This window comes from Microcaecilia unicolor, chromosome 2 (assembly GCF_901765095.1).
Source record: "Microcaecilia unicolor chromosome 2, aMicUni1.1, whole genome shotgun sequence".
Lineage (NCBI taxonomy): Eukaryota > Metazoa > Chordata > Amphibia > Gymnophiona > Siphonopidae > Microcaecilia > Microcaecilia unicolor.
In genome coordinates, this window is record NC_044032.1 from 491,525,186 (window position 1) to 491,542,454 (window position 17,269).

General features: G+C 41.3%; 1 protein-coding gene across 2 annotated transcripts in view; it reads left to right on the forward strand.

Moving 5' to 3' along the window:
- Nucleotides 1–271: 271 nt before the first annotated feature.
- Nucleotides 272–17,269, forward strand: part of GRK4 (G protein-coupled receptor kinase 4) — a 324,643-nt gene continuing 307,645 nt past the window's right edge. Inside the window, exon 1 of one of the 2 annotated variants that reach the window (XM_030191137.1) lies at nucleotides 272–666. In XM_030191137.1, the coding sequence (XP_030046997.1) occupies nucleotides 612–666 (55 nt within the window). In that variant the 5' untranslated portion in view covers nucleotides 272–611. The remainder of the gene's footprint in view (nucleotides 667–17,269) is intronic. The other variant, XM_030191135.1, reaches the window with a different exon arrangement.

Genomic DNA, 17,269 nt, shown 5'->3' on the forward strand with positions numbered 1-17,269 from the left:
GAAAGATGTTGCATGGGCGGGCCCCCTGGAGGGAAAGTGGCTGGGTGGGTGTGGGGGGCTGGGCCTGTCCAGGCCCGCCCGTGGCTACGTCCCTTAAGGGGGCGCTGCGCATTAGTGAGTGCTCGGTTACAGGGGCAATACTGTTTCTCAAGGAGGGGGTTTCAAATTCAGCTCTCGTTATAAGGACAGTGGGCGGAGGAGGGAGGGAGGGAAACTGGAGCTACCGTCAGTCATAAGTAGGAAGAGGTGAGAGGGAGAGTCATTGGTGAGTGGATTTTGGGGAAAGTCTGGGATTTCGATTTGAGGGTGAGGGGAGTCGAAGCTGCTGATCTTAGGCTCAGCGCTTTAGCCCCTCCCAGCTGTGGGCCGCCTCATCAGCAGAGGTAGAGAGAAACAGGAAGAAAGAAAGGGGAGTCAAGCCAGATGCAGAGGGAGGCAGTCCGTGCAGGAACCGGAGAATGTAGAAGGGATGAAGCTGAGGGAGAACTGCTGCTGTCTGACACCGAGATTGAGCGTGTGGGAGAGGGAAAACGATTCCAGGCAGGCTGCGGCAGGCGTACACTGCTTCTAAGCCCCGAGATGTGCTCTCTTCTCTGCCACTTCGCGTCCCGATGATGGAGATTGAAAACATTGTAGCTAACACTGTGCTGCTGAAGGCTCGGGAAGGTAAGAGCAGGACAAACCAGGGGCGCTGGCGGCCGCAGAGAATGTGGGGGAAGGACTGCGATCATGTTTGTTTTGCACCCTCACCTATGGCTATAGGACGGACGTGCTTTACAGTGAGAAGTGAGGTTCTGGAGCCTACGTAAAATAAAAGTGCCTAGGGATATTTTGATGCGAGGCTGGTTTTTGCAGGATCGATGAGCTTAATCCATTCCTTCCATGATCACATGTGCATGTGTGTTGCTCAGCATGCATGGAGCCCAGTGCTGCAGCCGGGGATTTTAGGTGCCCTTAGCTAGTATTACGTGTAGGTGATTGAACAGGCGGATAGCGCTCTTACTTCTCTTTTATTAGGCCGGAAGCTGATTTCTGCTTGTTGCTTTATAGGGGACGTAGCTCTTTTGATGGGGGAGGGATCAGGACTGACTTTTGACAGGGGGAGTGAGACATTGGGCAATTGCCGGTTACTCTTTGGCAATTTTTCCAGTGGCTCTCCTGCGGAGGGGCGGTTTCTGGAGCCAGGTTAGAGGAAACGAGATGTTTGCAGGCTTTCTTGCTAGCCCGGAGTCTGTTGAAGGTTTTTGTAAAACCCCTAGTTCTATATTTACATTTTCTTTAGCTATGGATTCAGAAGTCAGGTCTGTCCGTTACCTGTCTTATTTAGATTGTAAGCTCTTTGAGCAGGGACTGTCTTTGTGTGTATGGTGTACAGCGCTGCGTATGCATTGTAGCGCTATAGAAAGTAGTAGTAGGTGCCGTTTTAGGGGTAGTTCACTTTCATAGATTTGAGAAAGAAAAAGGTAAAAAAAAAAAAGAATCGTTTTATGAATTTCTGTGGCAAACTGGCTCCATGCAGTGCAGTATTTCACATTTGTTAAATTTTGGCGAAGGGACGTAACCATCTGCACTTAGTTTTACTGTGTGTCTGCCAAATGCACACATGATTTCACTATGGAAAGGTTCCCCATTTTAATTTGTACTATCTCAGGGGATCTAAATGGTGACTTTATAAAAAAAATGCACATAGATGCATGCTCACGTTGTAAAACTGCATTGGAGTAAACATTGCATCATTGTTAACATTCAATTACAAAAGTACTTGCTGTGTCCCAAATGTTTCATAAGTTTGCGTTTGAAAGTAACACATCTGATTGCAAAGGGATCGCATTGCTGACGATTAGTAAAACAGTGTTAACTGAAAATTCTGCCTTCGGTACCTCTTTTTTTTTTTTTCCATTTTAGATTGTGCAGTTTGTAAATGCATAATGTAGAAAAGAAAGCTTGCATTTTTTTCATCTTGTCAGGTATCTAATTTTTATTTAGTAGTTTCACCTTCTGCTTGTAATGCAATAATTGAAGTTATTTGGTACTTAAAAAAAAAGACTTTGCTGTGAAGCTGTTGCCACACGCATGAACCATTTTTGTAACCAATCTGTAGCCTTTAGTTCCATAATAGGAGCTTTTCTTTCCAACTGAACACGTGTGCACTTTGAGAACACCTTTCTTCATCCCCTCCCCACCATAGGGTAGGTTAGTTATTAATAAGAATTTGACATTTTTTTAATAATTGTAAGACCACTGTATAGTCTCATTAATGAGTGACATAAATAATGTATCATGTAAGATTGGGTGGGAGGGGGAGGTGAGTCAGTGTAATCTGGATTTTCTGAAAGCTTCTGCGAAAGTACCCCATGAGAGACTCCTGAGAAAATTAAAAAGTCATGGGATAGGAGGCAATGTCCTTCCGTAGATTAGGAATTGGTTATTGGATAGAAAACAGAGGGTAGGGTTAAATGGTCATTTTGTCAATGGAGGAGGGTGGAGTGCCGCAGGGATCTGTACTGGGACCGGTGCTAGTTACCATATTTATAAATGATGATCTGGAAAACGGAACGAGTGAGGTGATTAAATCTGCAGATGACGGAAAGCTCTTCAAAGTTGTCAAAACACATACAGTGTGAAAAAATTGCAGGAAGACCTTAGGAAACTGGAAGTCTGGGCATCCAAATGGCAGATTAAATTTAATGTGGACAAATGGAAAGTGGAGGAGTGGCCTAGTGGTTAGGGTGGTGGACTTTGGTCTTGGGGAACTGAGGAACTGAGTTTGATTCCCACTTCAGGCACAGGCAGCTCCTTGTGACTCTGGGCAAGTCACTTAATCCTCCATTGCCCCATGTAAGCCGCATGGAGCCTGCCATGAGTGGGAAAGCGCAGGGTACAAATGTAACAAAAATAAAAATAAATAAAATTGGGGAAGAATAATCCGAATCATAATTACTTGATGCTAGGGTCCACCTTAGGCGTCAGCAAACAGGATGCTAAGAATTATTAGGAAAGGGATGAAAACCCCCCCCCAAGAATATTATAATGCCTCTGTATTGCTCCAACCTCACCTTGAGTATTGCATTAATTGTCGCCATATCTCAAAAAGATATAGAGGAATTAGAAAAGGTTCAAAGAAGAGCTACTTAAATGATAAAGGGGATGGAACTCCTGTATGAAGAAAGGCTAAAGAGGTCAGGGTTTTTCAGCTTGGAAAAGAAATGGTTGAGGGTGGATATGACTGAGGTCTATAAAATACTGAGTGGTGTAGAATGGGTACAAGTGAATTGATTTTTCACTCTTTCAAAAAGTACACTCCATGAAATTACATGGAAATACTTTAAAAACAAATTGTGTGAAAGTTAAGCTCTGGAACTTGCTGCTGGAGGATGTGGTAACGGCAGTTAGTGTATCTGGATTTAAAAAAGGTTTGGATAAGTTCCTGGAAGAAAAGGCCATGGTCTTATTGAGATGGACATGAGGGAAGCCGGCACTTGCCCCAGGATTAATAACATGGAGTCTTGCAACTATTTGGGTGCCTGCCGTGTACTTGTGACCTGGATTGGCCACTGTTGGAAGCAGGATACTGGGCTAAATGGACCTTTGGTCTGACCCAATATGGCTATTATTATTTTAAGATATGCATAAATTCATGTCCAGGTGAATGGCATAATCTTTTCAAGATTATAAATATTTAAAAGGAGATAGTTTTTTTTTAATACTTTTTTTTTTTCCTTTTGATTTCTTTGGATCCTTTTGCATCAGTGTCTGTCGGGCTGCTGTAAGGCGAAAGCCACAGGAGCACATGTTGTGTAAGGGCACTGAGGCTGATGCTTACGTCACCAGAGTCAAAAGTTTCTATTAGAGGCTGCAGCAGGAAGCCCTCTGCAGGGAGGCAAAGAGTCAGGTGACAGCGTGAAAAAGAATGGAACTCTTGCTGGTTGCGTATGAGAAGTTGTTTTAATTAGTGGGTCCTGTTTCCCAGAAAATATTAATTTGAATTTTTTTGTTAACAATATAAATCTGGGATATCGTTTGTGTGATTGAGGTTGGGTTTGATTTTGAGTTGTGCATCCATAGAATTTCTGCTGAGCAGAACCTTGTACAAGAGAAATAAGGTTAGTTAGATGGCATAAAAGTGATGAAGGCATTAATAAAGAGAGAGGCAGATCTCTTCCCTAGATGTGTTATGATTAGTTGAAGTGTGATGCTGACTGACAGATTAAGTGTTGGGTTGCAGAATCATCAACACTGTTTTGGTTATGCCACTAAGATTTAGGCTGTGCGTCCAGAAGAAAACATTTGCAGGAGTTGAGCGGTTCTCTTTAATATGAGTGTTTGAACATGTCTCTTAAGCAAATGATATTAACTAAAATCTGGCTCAGTAATTAATTCCTGTTAAAAAAAAAATCCTGGAAAATGCATGTGTATGTTAGACAAAGCAAAGTCATGGGGAAGAACCAGATAACTGGCTCTGTGGATTTTAAGGTTTGTACTTTTTTTGCAGATGATATGAAGATCTGCAATAGGAAGAACACACCATAAAAGCATAGAAAGTGACAGCAGATAAGACTGCAAGGCCCATCTAGGCTGCCCATCCTAATCTTGTACTATAGAGCCTTTCTGATCTTGGATTTTACCCTTGCATTCTTATATCTAAAGATAGGTTGTTCTTATCCTGTACTTGGCTGAATTCTGTTACTGTTGTGAGTCAGTTCTGTCTGTCCATGATGCTTAAAAAAAAGTTACCTTTATGCTATTTTACAAAGTTATAGAACACAGGTTTGCAGGAAAATAATATGTTTCATAAAGTAAAATGTTTGAACAAACACGTCCGTAAGATGAACAAGAAGTTAGTTCACATAAGCAGGGGAACCCAAGATAAGAAAGGATAAAGCTGCTACGTAAAAAAAAAAAAAAAAGGAAAATAGAGTAAAGACAAGGAAGAGATAGACCTACGTCCACATCTTCCAAAACATTAATACCAACCAACAGGAGGGCACGACATACCACCCAAAACTCCTCTTTCTCAGATAGTAAACTGAGAAGAGTCAAATAACATACCTATGGCCCCGATACTTAATCGGAAATTGAAGAAATAGTTGAGTCACAAGGGATAAAACCCCTTATCTCAATGCAGTGTATATAGAATTAAAATAAATCCACATTGAAACCTATAAACGTAACTGAAGTAGCAGCCAGATTAAAAATATTATCATTTACAGGACCATCATATAAATATAAGCTATAGCAAATTGTCTTATGTGTGAGGTTCAATCAGATTCTAATCATAGGTCCAGTCCTTATTTTATTTATTTATTTATTTATTGCATTTGTATCCCACATTATCCCACGTATTTACAGGCTCAATGTGGCTTACATAGTTTTGTTAACATTGTCATTGCAAGGTGACATATACATTTAATGTTGTGTAGAGGTTATACAGTGGGGGAAATAAGTATTTGATCCCTTGCTGATTTTGTAAGTTTGCCCACTGACAAAGATATGAGCAGCCCATAATTGAAGGGTAGGTTATTGGTAACAGTGAGAGATAGCACATCACAAATTAAATCCGGAAAATCACATTGTGGAAAGTATATGAATTTATTTGCATTCTGCAGAGGGAAATAAGTATTTGATCCCCCACCAACCAGTAAGAGATCTGGCCCCTACAGACCAGGTAGATGCTCCAAATCAACTCGTTACCTGCATGACAGACAGCTGTCGGCAATGGTCACCTGTATGAAAGACACCTGTCCACAGACTCAGTGAATCAGTCAGACTCTAACCTCTACAAAATGGCCAAGAGCAAGGAGCTGTCTAAGGATGTCAGGGACAAGATCATACACCTGCACAAGGCTGGAATGGGCTACAAAACCATCAGTAAGACGCTGGGCGAGAAGGAGACAACTGTTGGTGCCATAGTAAGAAAATGGAAGAAGTACAAAATGACTGTCAATCGACAAAGATCTGGGGCTCCACGCAAAATCTCACCTCGTGGGGTATCCTTGATCATGAGGAAGGTTAGAAATCAGCCTACAACTACAAGGGGGGAACTTGTCAATGATCTCAAGGCAGCTGGGACCACTGTCACCACGAAAACCATTGGTAACACATTACGACATAACGGATTGCAATCCTGCAGTGCCCACAAGGTCCCCCTGCTCCGGAAGGCACATGTGACGGCCCATCTGAAGTTTGCCAGTGAACACCTGGATGATGCCGAGAGTGATTGGGAGAAGGTGCTGTGGTCAGATGAGACAAAAATTGAGCTCTTTGGCATGAACTCAACTCGCCGTGTTTGGAGGAAGAGAAATGCTGCCTATGACCCAAAGAACACCGTCCCCACTGTCAAGCATGGAGGTGGAAATGTTATGTTTTGGGGGTGTTTCTCTGCTAAGGGCACAGGACTACTTCACCGCATCAATGGGAGAATGGATGGGGCCATGTACCGTACAATTCTGAGTGACAACCTCCTTCCCTCCGCCAGGGCCTTAAAAATGGGTCGTGGCTGGGTCTTCCAGCACGACAATGACCCAAAACATACAGCCAAGGCAACAAAGGAGTGGCTCAGGAAGAGGCACATTAGGGTCATGGAGTGGCCTAGCCAGTCACCAGACCTTAATCCCATTGAAAACTTATGGAGGGAGCTGAAGCTGCGAGTTGCCAAGCGACAGCCCAGAACTCTTAATGATTTAGAGATGATCTGCAAAGAGGAGTGGACCAAAATTCCTCCTGACATGTGTGCAAACCTCATCATCAACTACAGAAGACATCTGACCGCTGTGCTTGCCAACAAGGGTTTTGCCACCAAGTATTAGGTCTTGTTTGCCAGAGGGATTAAATACTTATTTCCCTCTGCAGAATGCAAATAAATTCATATACTTTCCACAATGTGATTTTCCGGATTTAATTTGTGATGTGCTATCTCTCACTGTTACCAATAACCTACCCTTCAATTATGGGCTGCTCATGTCTTTGTCAGTGGGCAAACTTACAAAATCAGCAAGGGATCAAATACTTATTTCCCCCACTGTATATATAGGGCACTGTTTATTAAGGTGCACTAGCATTTTTAGTGCGCGTCAAAAACGCTAGCACGCCTACAGCACAGCTTAGTAAACAGGACCCTTATGAGTGTGTTTATTAAGGTGTGTTAGTGTTTCTAACGCACCTTTAAATTTGTCACATTAAATGCTAATGCACATTTCTATGGGCATGTTAGCGTTTAACGCGCCCGTAACGCACCTTAGTAAACATAGGCGTTAGTTTGTGAGTAACCCAAAATGTTTATAACAAACAGAGAAACCAAAAGTGTTCATATATCCCCATCAATAACTTGAATCTAATCAAAGATATTGTTCAAAGTACTTATCTTCATGATATCCCAAGAGCTGGGTAAGAGACGTTAGTATCCAGTGCTTGCTAACACATATGCTTGGATTCTGTATAGGTTGCTGAGCATGGTTAGTGTTTTTCTTAATGCTTGCATTGCAGCCAGAGAATTTTCTTTCAGAGCTTAGGACACAGGCAGCGTGTAAAAGTGCATTTGGAAGTTCTTTTGGATCAAACCGGTGGTGCCAAATACAACTATTTCTGTATCTTTATTGTATCCTTTCCTGGTCTCCAATTGCCTCTCTGGGTACTTGTGGATCTTCTTTTTTTCTGTGTGTAGTGCAGAAAAGTTGCTTGGTATTGACACTTCTGTGGTTTATCAAGCAGAAACAGGAAAGGTGGACCAGGATGAGAACAGAAAGCAGTTTATGTTGTTTACTCCTCTGCCACTGTGTCTGGTTTTCTAGCATCAAGTTTTTTTTATTGGTTGTTGGGAGTTTTGTTTATATTAGTTATATATTCCACCTATTGTAGGAAAAAGGTGCAAGGTGAATTACATAATATTTGATTTTCATGAAACATAAATGCAAGAAATTAGGGCGGAGACCCTCCTTTCCTCCCCAACCCAATAATGCTCTTTTAACTGTTGGGCAGGTCCCGTAGCCCTCAAGTGCTCTGACGGAGGGAGGAAGGAAGAGAAAGAGGAGATGCCAGCTTGGGGGGGGGGGGGGGGGGGGGGGCTTCTCTGCTTGGTTTGGCATGAATAGAAGGGAAAGGAAGGGAAAGTACCAAAGGAGTGGAAAACAGTGAGCGACACTCCCCATTTCTATGAGTGATCACTCATGAGCTCACCATAGAGGGAACGCTGGTAAGGACACGCTAAGTCCATTTTTTTTTTTACTGCAGTTTGGTAAAAGGGCCCCTAAGTCTTCTAGGGTATATAGTATCGATGTAGGCTTTTCTTTTTTTTTTTTGTTATTGGGCTTATGGACCAGGTGCTTTATCATTTTGCCAGCCCTTTTCTGGACTAGTTCTGTCTGTTCCTTACCTTTGGGAAATACAGCTTCCACAATTGCACATAAGAAGACAGTAGGTCCTTTTATGGATAATTAACCAGGTTTTTTTGTTTGTTTTTCTTTTCTCACAGGAGGACATGTTGTAGCTGAGATTAATGTAGTGGGACAGACCTTTTACTAAAGGCACTCCATCATAGGAGTGGCCCCTATGGTTTTAACCATGAGTTTAGTGTAGTGGTCTGAGAAGAATGTTCTGGGGGCCTTAGGTTAGGGTTTGGAGAAGGATATCAGCCTCTCATCTCTGCACCTGTAGTAGTTTAGAGGTGGTGGCTCAAAGTCACATTGTGGGTGTACCCCTAGTTTGTTCATTGTCAGTTTTTGATTCTTGTATTCAACATTTCAGGCATAGGAGCTTGTTCTTCCCTTTCACCTGATGTCAGACGCTGCCGAGTGGTTTTAAAGGGCAGCACCTAAGCCGCCAGTCGGCGCTTTGAGTTTTATTTGATTATTGTTATGGAGATGGATAAGTTTGCAATTTATTTAGTTATTCTGTTATCTGTGGGGTTTTGTTTATATGTTTAATTTTTTTTTAATCCTATCAGAGATGACACAGATATCAATGTATTTTTTGAAATTCAAAACTATTATTATTATTATTAGCATTTGTATAGCGCTACCAGACGCACAGAGCGCTGAACATCTGATACAAAGAGACAGTCCCTGCTCAAAAGAGCTTACAATCTAAATATGGTAGAAATTTGGTGGATTGTGAACATTTAATGCCCAGTAGGATAGAACCAATCATTAATCAAAGATGTAGGCCTTAGCAAAAGTAGATCACTCATTGAGAACTTGTAGGGTGCATAATTTTATTCAAATAGAGAGTAACCAAAAAAATTACAATCTCATACATACCGTTCCCAATATATTATGTTAACACAAGATCAGTATGTAATAAATTGGATGTGATTAAAGAATGGATAGAGACAAATCAATCGGGTATAATTGTTATAGCTGAGACATGGCTTAGTTTTCAGGACGATCCAGCTGTTAACAAACTGTGTCCTTTGGGTTATAAAATTGCTCATATCACCAGATTAAAGAAAAGGGGAGGAGGAGGTGTTGCTTTATTATATAAATCTTTTTTAAAACTTCAAATTCATTCATCCTTTGTTACCCCCACTTTGGAAATATTAGCATGTAAGATTGTAAGCTCTTTGAGCAGGGACTGTCTTTCTTCTATGTTTGTGCAGCGCTGCGTACGCCTTGTAGCGCTATAGAAATGCTAAATAGTAGTAGTAGTAGTAAGATGCAGGATGAATCGTTATATAATACTTTAGGAATTATATTTTTTTTAATTGGCCCCCTAACAAATGGTCACAGGCAGAACAGGGTTTTATGAATTTTATTGCAGGGATGGACTTAGAGTGTAATAATACAGTTTTGTTAGGTGACGTGAATTTACATTTGGAAGTTCTTAATGACTATAAAGTTAAACATTTTAGATTTACATCTTTTTTCAAAAGGAAGGTTTAGGTTCAGCACACAATGAAGGTCATAAAATTGATCTATTTGCTTATAGATTAGGTGAACAGGCCAGTTTTACGAATCTGGTTCGACTTGGGAACCTATTATTTGATCTGATGTGTTTTATTTTAAATTGTAAGGTACAATCTAGAGGAAAAATAATCTAATGTGTTTTATTTTAAATTGTACATTCTCCGAGGACAAGCAGGCTGCTTGTTTTCACTGATGGGTGATGTCCACGGCAGCCCCGAGGTCCGGAAATCTTCCTAGCAACAAAAGTTTGCTAGAGCCTTTGATCGCGCGCAGGCACGGCCATCTTCCTGTCCGTCGCACGAGAGTCCCGATCAGTTCTTTTCTTTCTGCAGTAAGAGAGAGACTGCTTGCAGTCCCTCTCCGTGTGCCCTGAAAAGAGCCTTCGTTTTCACCGTTTTTTTCCGTCTTTTTCTTTGTTTTTCCGCTCATTTGAGCTGTTTCCTTTTTAAAAAACAAACAAACCCGAACCTTTATTTCTTAGATTTGTTCCCTCTAAGTTTCTTTTCGTTTCTGTCGCAGCCCTCTTTGGCCATGCATCTGGGTTTCTCATTTTTGTGCCCTTCTTTTTGGCACCATTGAGAACTTTGACTTCGCCACCGCTATTTTTCCGTCCATGTCATCGAGGATTCCCAGCAGCTTCAAGTAGTGCTGTCGGTGCAGCCGGGCAATCTCAGGTACTGATCCCCACGCGTGGTGTATCCAGTGCCTTGGGCCCGACCATTGCCCAGACGCATGTAAGTTGTGTCTCAGTCTTAAAAAACGGACACAGGCGTCTGTTTGAAGCTTTGCCTTGCACTTCGGCGTTGACGTCGACAGTGGTACCGAGGTCAGCAGTGTTGATGTCGGCACCGGAGATGGCATCAACATTGGGAGTGCAGGTAATGGCTGACTGCAGACCACCGCACACTGGGAGTAGTGAGCCGTTGAGTGGGCCTCCACCTGTCTCGAAGGCCCCTGCTGCGCAGGTCCATCGGGACCGACCACGAGGAGGCGTGTGGATTCCACGTCCTCTTCGTCGGTACCGAGGAGTACTGATGCCTTGCCTCGAGCAAAGGCTAAGAAGCATCGACATTGGTCTCCTTCCAGACACGGTACCGGGAGCTCCGGGGTGTCGAAGGATTTACTTTGTTAATGAATTGATCGGGACTCTCGTGCGATGGGCAGGAAGATGGCTGCGCATGAGTGGTGCGTGCGCCCGCGAGCGATCGAAGGCTCTAGCATACTTTTTGTTGCTAGGAAGATTTCCGGACCTCGGGGCTGCCGTGGACATCGCCCATCAGGGAGAACAATCAGCCTGCTGTCCTCGGAGAACACCTGCTACAGGTATGTATCTTCATTATCTAGAGGAAAAATAAACGAGAAGGAGCTTTGGTCCAACATGGATTTTATATTGCAAGATGATTGGCCAAGGAAGATTTTACCATTGATAAGTGGAACCAAGACAGTCTTTTGATAATAGAAGAAATTGCACCTCTTCGTGAAAAGTTTAAATATCAATCGAAATGTGCTGCTTGTTATTCTTCAGATTTGTTCACTGTAGAAAAGGAGTGTAGATGATTGGAAAAGAAGTGGCGTAAAACTTCCCTGGAAGAAGGTAGGCAAAATTGGCGAACACTTATTAATAGGTATAAATAGCAATTAAAGAATTAAAAAAATATATTACTCAATAATTGGAGTTAACAATGTAGATACTAAACAGCTATATCAAGTTTTTAATAAAATTGTATCAACCTCTCACTTATTAGAGGAAGATCATGATATACCTTCTGCCAATGACGTAGCTATATTTTTTAAACAAAGATTGAGAAATTGAGATCATTAATTTTAGTAGATTATCAATCTTATAGCTATGTAAACAATGATATTGTGACCCTAGGAGGAGTAATGTCTGATAGAATGTGGCATTCATTTGTAATACCTAATGAAACAGACCTAGGGCCCCTTTCACCAAGCTGCAGCAAAAGGGGGCCTGTGCTGGTGTCGGCGCGTGTTTTTCACATGTTCCGAGGCCCCCTTTTACCTCACTTGCGCAGCCATTTTGGGGGGAGCGCTTACTGCCACCCATTGAGATGGCGGTAACCAGGCAGCACGCTTGGGGTGGTAAGTACTGCCAGGCTGCTGCAGTAGCCCAGCGGTACTTCCTGTTTAGCAAACGGTAAGCCCTCGTTGTGCTTACTGCTGCTTAGTAAAAGAGGCCCCTAATTTTTTATGTGTGCAAACTTTCTACTAAGCATTGTTCATTAGATAATTGTCCAAATCCTTTTCTACAAAATCCTTCATCAGTTTTTTTTTTTTATATTTACATACGTGTATCGAAGATATTCTATCAAAGGGAATTTTTACTAAAGATGTGGGTAGGATACTTCTTTCTCCGATACCTAAAAATTCTAAACTATCTTTATCAGATATGACGAATTATAAGCCTATAGCATCTATTCCGTTGTTAACTAAATTAATAGAAACTATAGTAGCCCATCAATTGACTGAATATTTAGATAATAAATTGAAAGAGCTTCAGTCAAGACTTCATAAGATTCTTCAGCATGGAAACAATGATAACATCATTGTTAACCCAAGCTAGAAAAGAACTAAGCTGGGGAAAGAGACTTCTGATAATGCAGTTTGATATGTCAGCTGCTTTTGACTTGGTGGATCATGATATTTTATCATTGTTGGACAATTATGGTGTAGGTGCTGCTGTTCTTGGATGGTTGAAAGGTTTTGTGAAGTTTTGATCTTCTAGAGTAAAAACACAAAAAGGTGTGTCAGAGTGCTTGGATTCAAATTGTGGAGTCTCGTATGGATCTCCACTTTCACCCGGCCTTTTTAATGTTTTGATGTCACAATTAGCTGTCTTTTTTGAAGATAAAGGTTTTACTTCACATATATATGCTGATGACATAACATTGAACATTCCTTTTCATAACTCACTAATAGAAATAAATAATTAGATCAAGCAAGGATTTGAAATCCTTAATGAATGGACATCTGTGTTCCGGCTAAAATTAAATAACAAAAAATACCCAAAATTTATGGTCTTAAGTTCCAAATTTAAGCTGTTTGCTGAGATGACTGTAAATGACATCACATTTAAACAGGAAAATCAAGTTAAGATTTTAGGGATAATGTTTGATGAACATCCATGTGAACCAAATGGTTAAAGAATTTTATAATACGAAAAGGCTTAGACGTCTTAGATCAAAGTTAAATTTTGATGCGTTTAAACTTTTGGTTCAGTCTTTGCTATTAGACTATTATAACATAGCATTAGGTATATCTGAAAGTCTTTGGAAAATACTGCAGACAATGCAGAATACAGCCGCAAGGGTTGATACAGTGGGGGAAATAAGTATTTGATCCCTTGCTGATTTTGTAAGTTTGCCCACTGACAAAGACATGAGCAGCCCATAATTGAAGGGTAGGTTATTGGTAACAGTGAGAGATAGCACATCACAAATTAAATCCGGAAAATCACATTGTGGAAAGTATATGAATTTATTTGCATTCTGCAGAGGGAAATAAGTATTTAATCCCTCTGGCAAACAAGACCTAATACTTGGTGGCAAAACCCTTGTTGGCAAGCACAGCGGTCAGACGTCTTCTGTAGTTGATGATGAGGTTTGCACACATGTCAGGAGGAATTTTGGTCCACTCCTCTTTGCAGATCATCTCTAAATCATTAAGAGTTCTGGGCTGTCGCTTGGCAACTCGCAGCTTCAGCTCCCTCCATAAGTTTTCAATGGGATTAAGGTCTGGTGACTGGCTAGGCCACTCCATGACCCTAATGTGCTTCTTCCTGAGCCACTCCTTTGTTGCCTTGGCTGTATGTTTTGGGTCATTGTCGTGCTGGAAGACCCAGCCACGACCCATTTTTAAGGCCCTGGCGGAGGGAAGGAGGTTGTCACTCAGAATTGTACGGTACATGGCCCCATCCATTCTCCCATTGATGCGGTGAAGTAGTCCTGTGCCCTTAGCAGAGAAACACCCACAAAACATAACATTTCCACCTCCATGCTTGACAGTGGGGACGGTGTTCTTTGGGTCATAGGCAGCATTTCTCTTCCTCCAAACACGGCGAGTTGAGTTCATGCCAAAGAGCTCAATTTTTGTCTCATCTGACCACAGCACCTTCTCCCAATCACTCTCGGCATCATCCAGGTGTTCACTGGCAAACTTCAGACGGGCCGTCACATGTGCCTTCCGGAGCAGGGGGACCTTGCGGGCACTGCAGGATTGCAATCCGTTATGTCGTAATGTGTTACCAATGGTTTTCGTGGTGACAGTGGTCCCAGCTGCCTTGAGATCATTGACAAGTTCCCCCCTTGTAGTTGTAGGCTGATTTCTAACCTTCCTCATGATCAAGGATACCCCACGAGGTGAGATTTTGCGTGGAGCCCCAGATCTTTGTCGATTGACAGTCATTTTGTACTTCTTCCATTTTCTTACTATGGCACCAACAGTTGTCTCCTTCTCGCCCAGCGTCTTACTGATGGTTTTGTAGCCCATTCCAGCCTTGTGCAGGTGTATGATCTTGTCCCTGACATCCTTAGACAGCTCCTTGCTCTTGGCCATTTTGTAGAGGTTAGAGTCTGACTGATTCACTGAGTCTGTGGACAGGTGTCTTTCATACAGGTGACCATTGCCGACAGCTGTCTGTCATGCAGGTAACGAGTTGATTTGGAGCATCTACCTGGTCTGTAGGGGCCAGATCTCTTACTGGTTGGTGGGGGATCAAATACTTATTTCCCTCTGCAGAATGCAAATAAATTCATATACTTTCCACAATGTGATTTTCCGGATTTAATTTGTGATGTGCTATCTCTCACTGTTACCAATAACCTACCCTTCAATTATGGGCTGCTCATGTCTTTGTCAGTGGGCAAACTTACAAAATCAGCAAGGGATCAAATACTTATTTCCCCCACTGTATATGTTTGTTTTCTAGATATGAATCAGCCATACTATTGCTGAGACATCTACACTGGTTGCCAATAAAGGCATATCATATTTAAACTGTGTGCCAGTGAAGGCATGAGTTATATTTAAACTGTGTACTATAATCTTTTCAATTGTGAATGGCCTGGTTCTGGCCTATTTGCTAGGTTTAATAACTTTGTCACATCGCCATTGTGGCTTATCAGACGACTAGCTTTTTTTTTTAATTGCAATACCCAAATCCCAAATGGGTCATTTATAGATCCATTTTTGATGAATCTTTTTCCTTTCAGGTGGCAAAATGGTGGAATTCTTTGCCTTCAAATATTAGGGTATTAAATCACAGGCACAGTTGTTTAAACAGTATAATTAAGTTTTGTAACTCAAACTTAATTATACTGTTTAAACCATGTAATTTTCAAGGTATGCCCCTTGCTTGATCTTTATGTAAACTGCATGAACTCTTATGGGGATTTTGCGGGGTATAAGTGTATTGTGTTTGTTATGTTATGAGTGTAAACCTTTGTACTTCTGCATTTCTCTCCAAGGGGAGAAAGTTTAGGCTTAAAATCTCTGATTGACCTGAGCCTTGTAGTAGGGGAAAAAGTATGAAGAAGAGTGTGTTATATGTCATAACTCAAGTGTAAGAGTACAAAGAGCCTGGATAGAAAGCAATAATGGGTTCTAAGGACATTAAAAGATAGAACCTTGTAGTAGACAGAAGGCAGTTCTAAAGTCAAGAGAAGTCCCTGCATGGCCAGCTTAGCATTGTTTTGTAAACTGTTTTGTGGATTCAAGCCTAAGTAAATGTACTGTCTGTCAGAATGTTACTGTTACGCTTTTGAACTAGTAAACTAATCTCATTTTGAAAAAACTCACTGTGGCTGAGAGTTGATTTTGTACTATATATGTAAGTCACAGCTACCAATAGCTACCAGAAGCCTCCCCCCTCCCACACCTGTCCAGAGAAGTATAACCAGAGAGTTAAATTCCAGATGATGAATGAGTTAGATTTCCCCATAAGCACAGATCCTCCATGTATTAAATCAAGCCTATTGTGTGAATTTCTGGAAAATTGAATACTCCAACCCTTCTCTCCCCACCCCTTCTTGCTAAAGATTTTTTTAAACAATAGGAGAATTGTTTATTTTCTCTGGGTCCTCTGAGAATATTGATTTTCTATTAAGAGTAGATGCCAGTTACCCTGAGGTAACATTGAGTTTACTGCACAACATGCTGCAGCCAAAACTCCAGGCCTTGTGGGAGACAATGTTATGAGTAAGAAACTCAAATTTAAGATTGACATCTTGTGGCTTCCTGGATTAACATCAAATAAAGCAAAATATTTCAGACAAGGGGAAGACTATTTAACAAGCTTTACATTCACAAGAAGAACGTTGATTGCCCGTTGCAGGAGCCTTCTCTAAAGGGCTGATGTTTATTTCACAGCTCATGTATTGAAGGAAGCTGAAACTACCTCTGTGGTTTTAGAAATGTTTTAGTGGAAGTGTGGTCACGGGAGAATATTAAGGGATCAAAAAATCAGCTTCCGTTAAGACCCAATAAATGAAGCATGGGTGCTTTTCACGTTTTGTGCCATGTTTCTGTTTCTTCTGGAACACTCATGAATGTAGATGTGTCTCCCTACAGTCAAGTCAAAGTAGCATGTAAAGCTGTGGTAGTTTCCTGGCAGGCCACCAACCTGGGAACCTTTTTATGCTTTCTTTACCTTCCGCTACAGCTTCGGTGAGGGTGGTTGCTACTGGGTCTCAGGGGGAAGGGAAGACATCTTAAATAGGAATTTAAATACTGTTAGCAGAATTTTTGGTTATAACATATATTGTCCCAAGACTCTATCATATTTCACTGCCTATATGTGGTTGGCATGATAGCAAATTGCCAACCAGTATAAGCATGAATTACTATAACCTGTGCAGAGTGGCTGGTGCAACTGTGGATGAACTGTGCAGGTCTTTATCTACCATCTTTTACTGTGTTTCACTTAGCACTTTTGAAAGAAAATGACGATAGATTTAGGTAGCCTAACTTTCATTTCTTAATAATAATAATTCAAAGTGAATCTAGAAAATTCTTTAGAGATGGTTATTTTAAATCTCACCACACCCTTCATTTCTGCTTTAACCTTCTGGTTTTCTAAGTTTGTCTTGCAGTGTAACCAAATGTTAATTGTCCAATTCTAATGGACTTTGATGTTTAAAATCCATATAATAGGATTCAAGGTCTGTGTCTGAAGATTTTAGTGTCTTTGCTCAGATAATGTTGTAGGCCTCAGTACATCAAACAATAAAGGTCTATTAAAACTGCTTGTGAGAGGTATTTTACAGCTGCCAAGGGCTTTTTGTTGTTGTGAGCATTCCAGCTTGCTATAGCTCTTAGAATGCATCTATTAAATGATTTATAGCCCGTCTCCAAAAAAA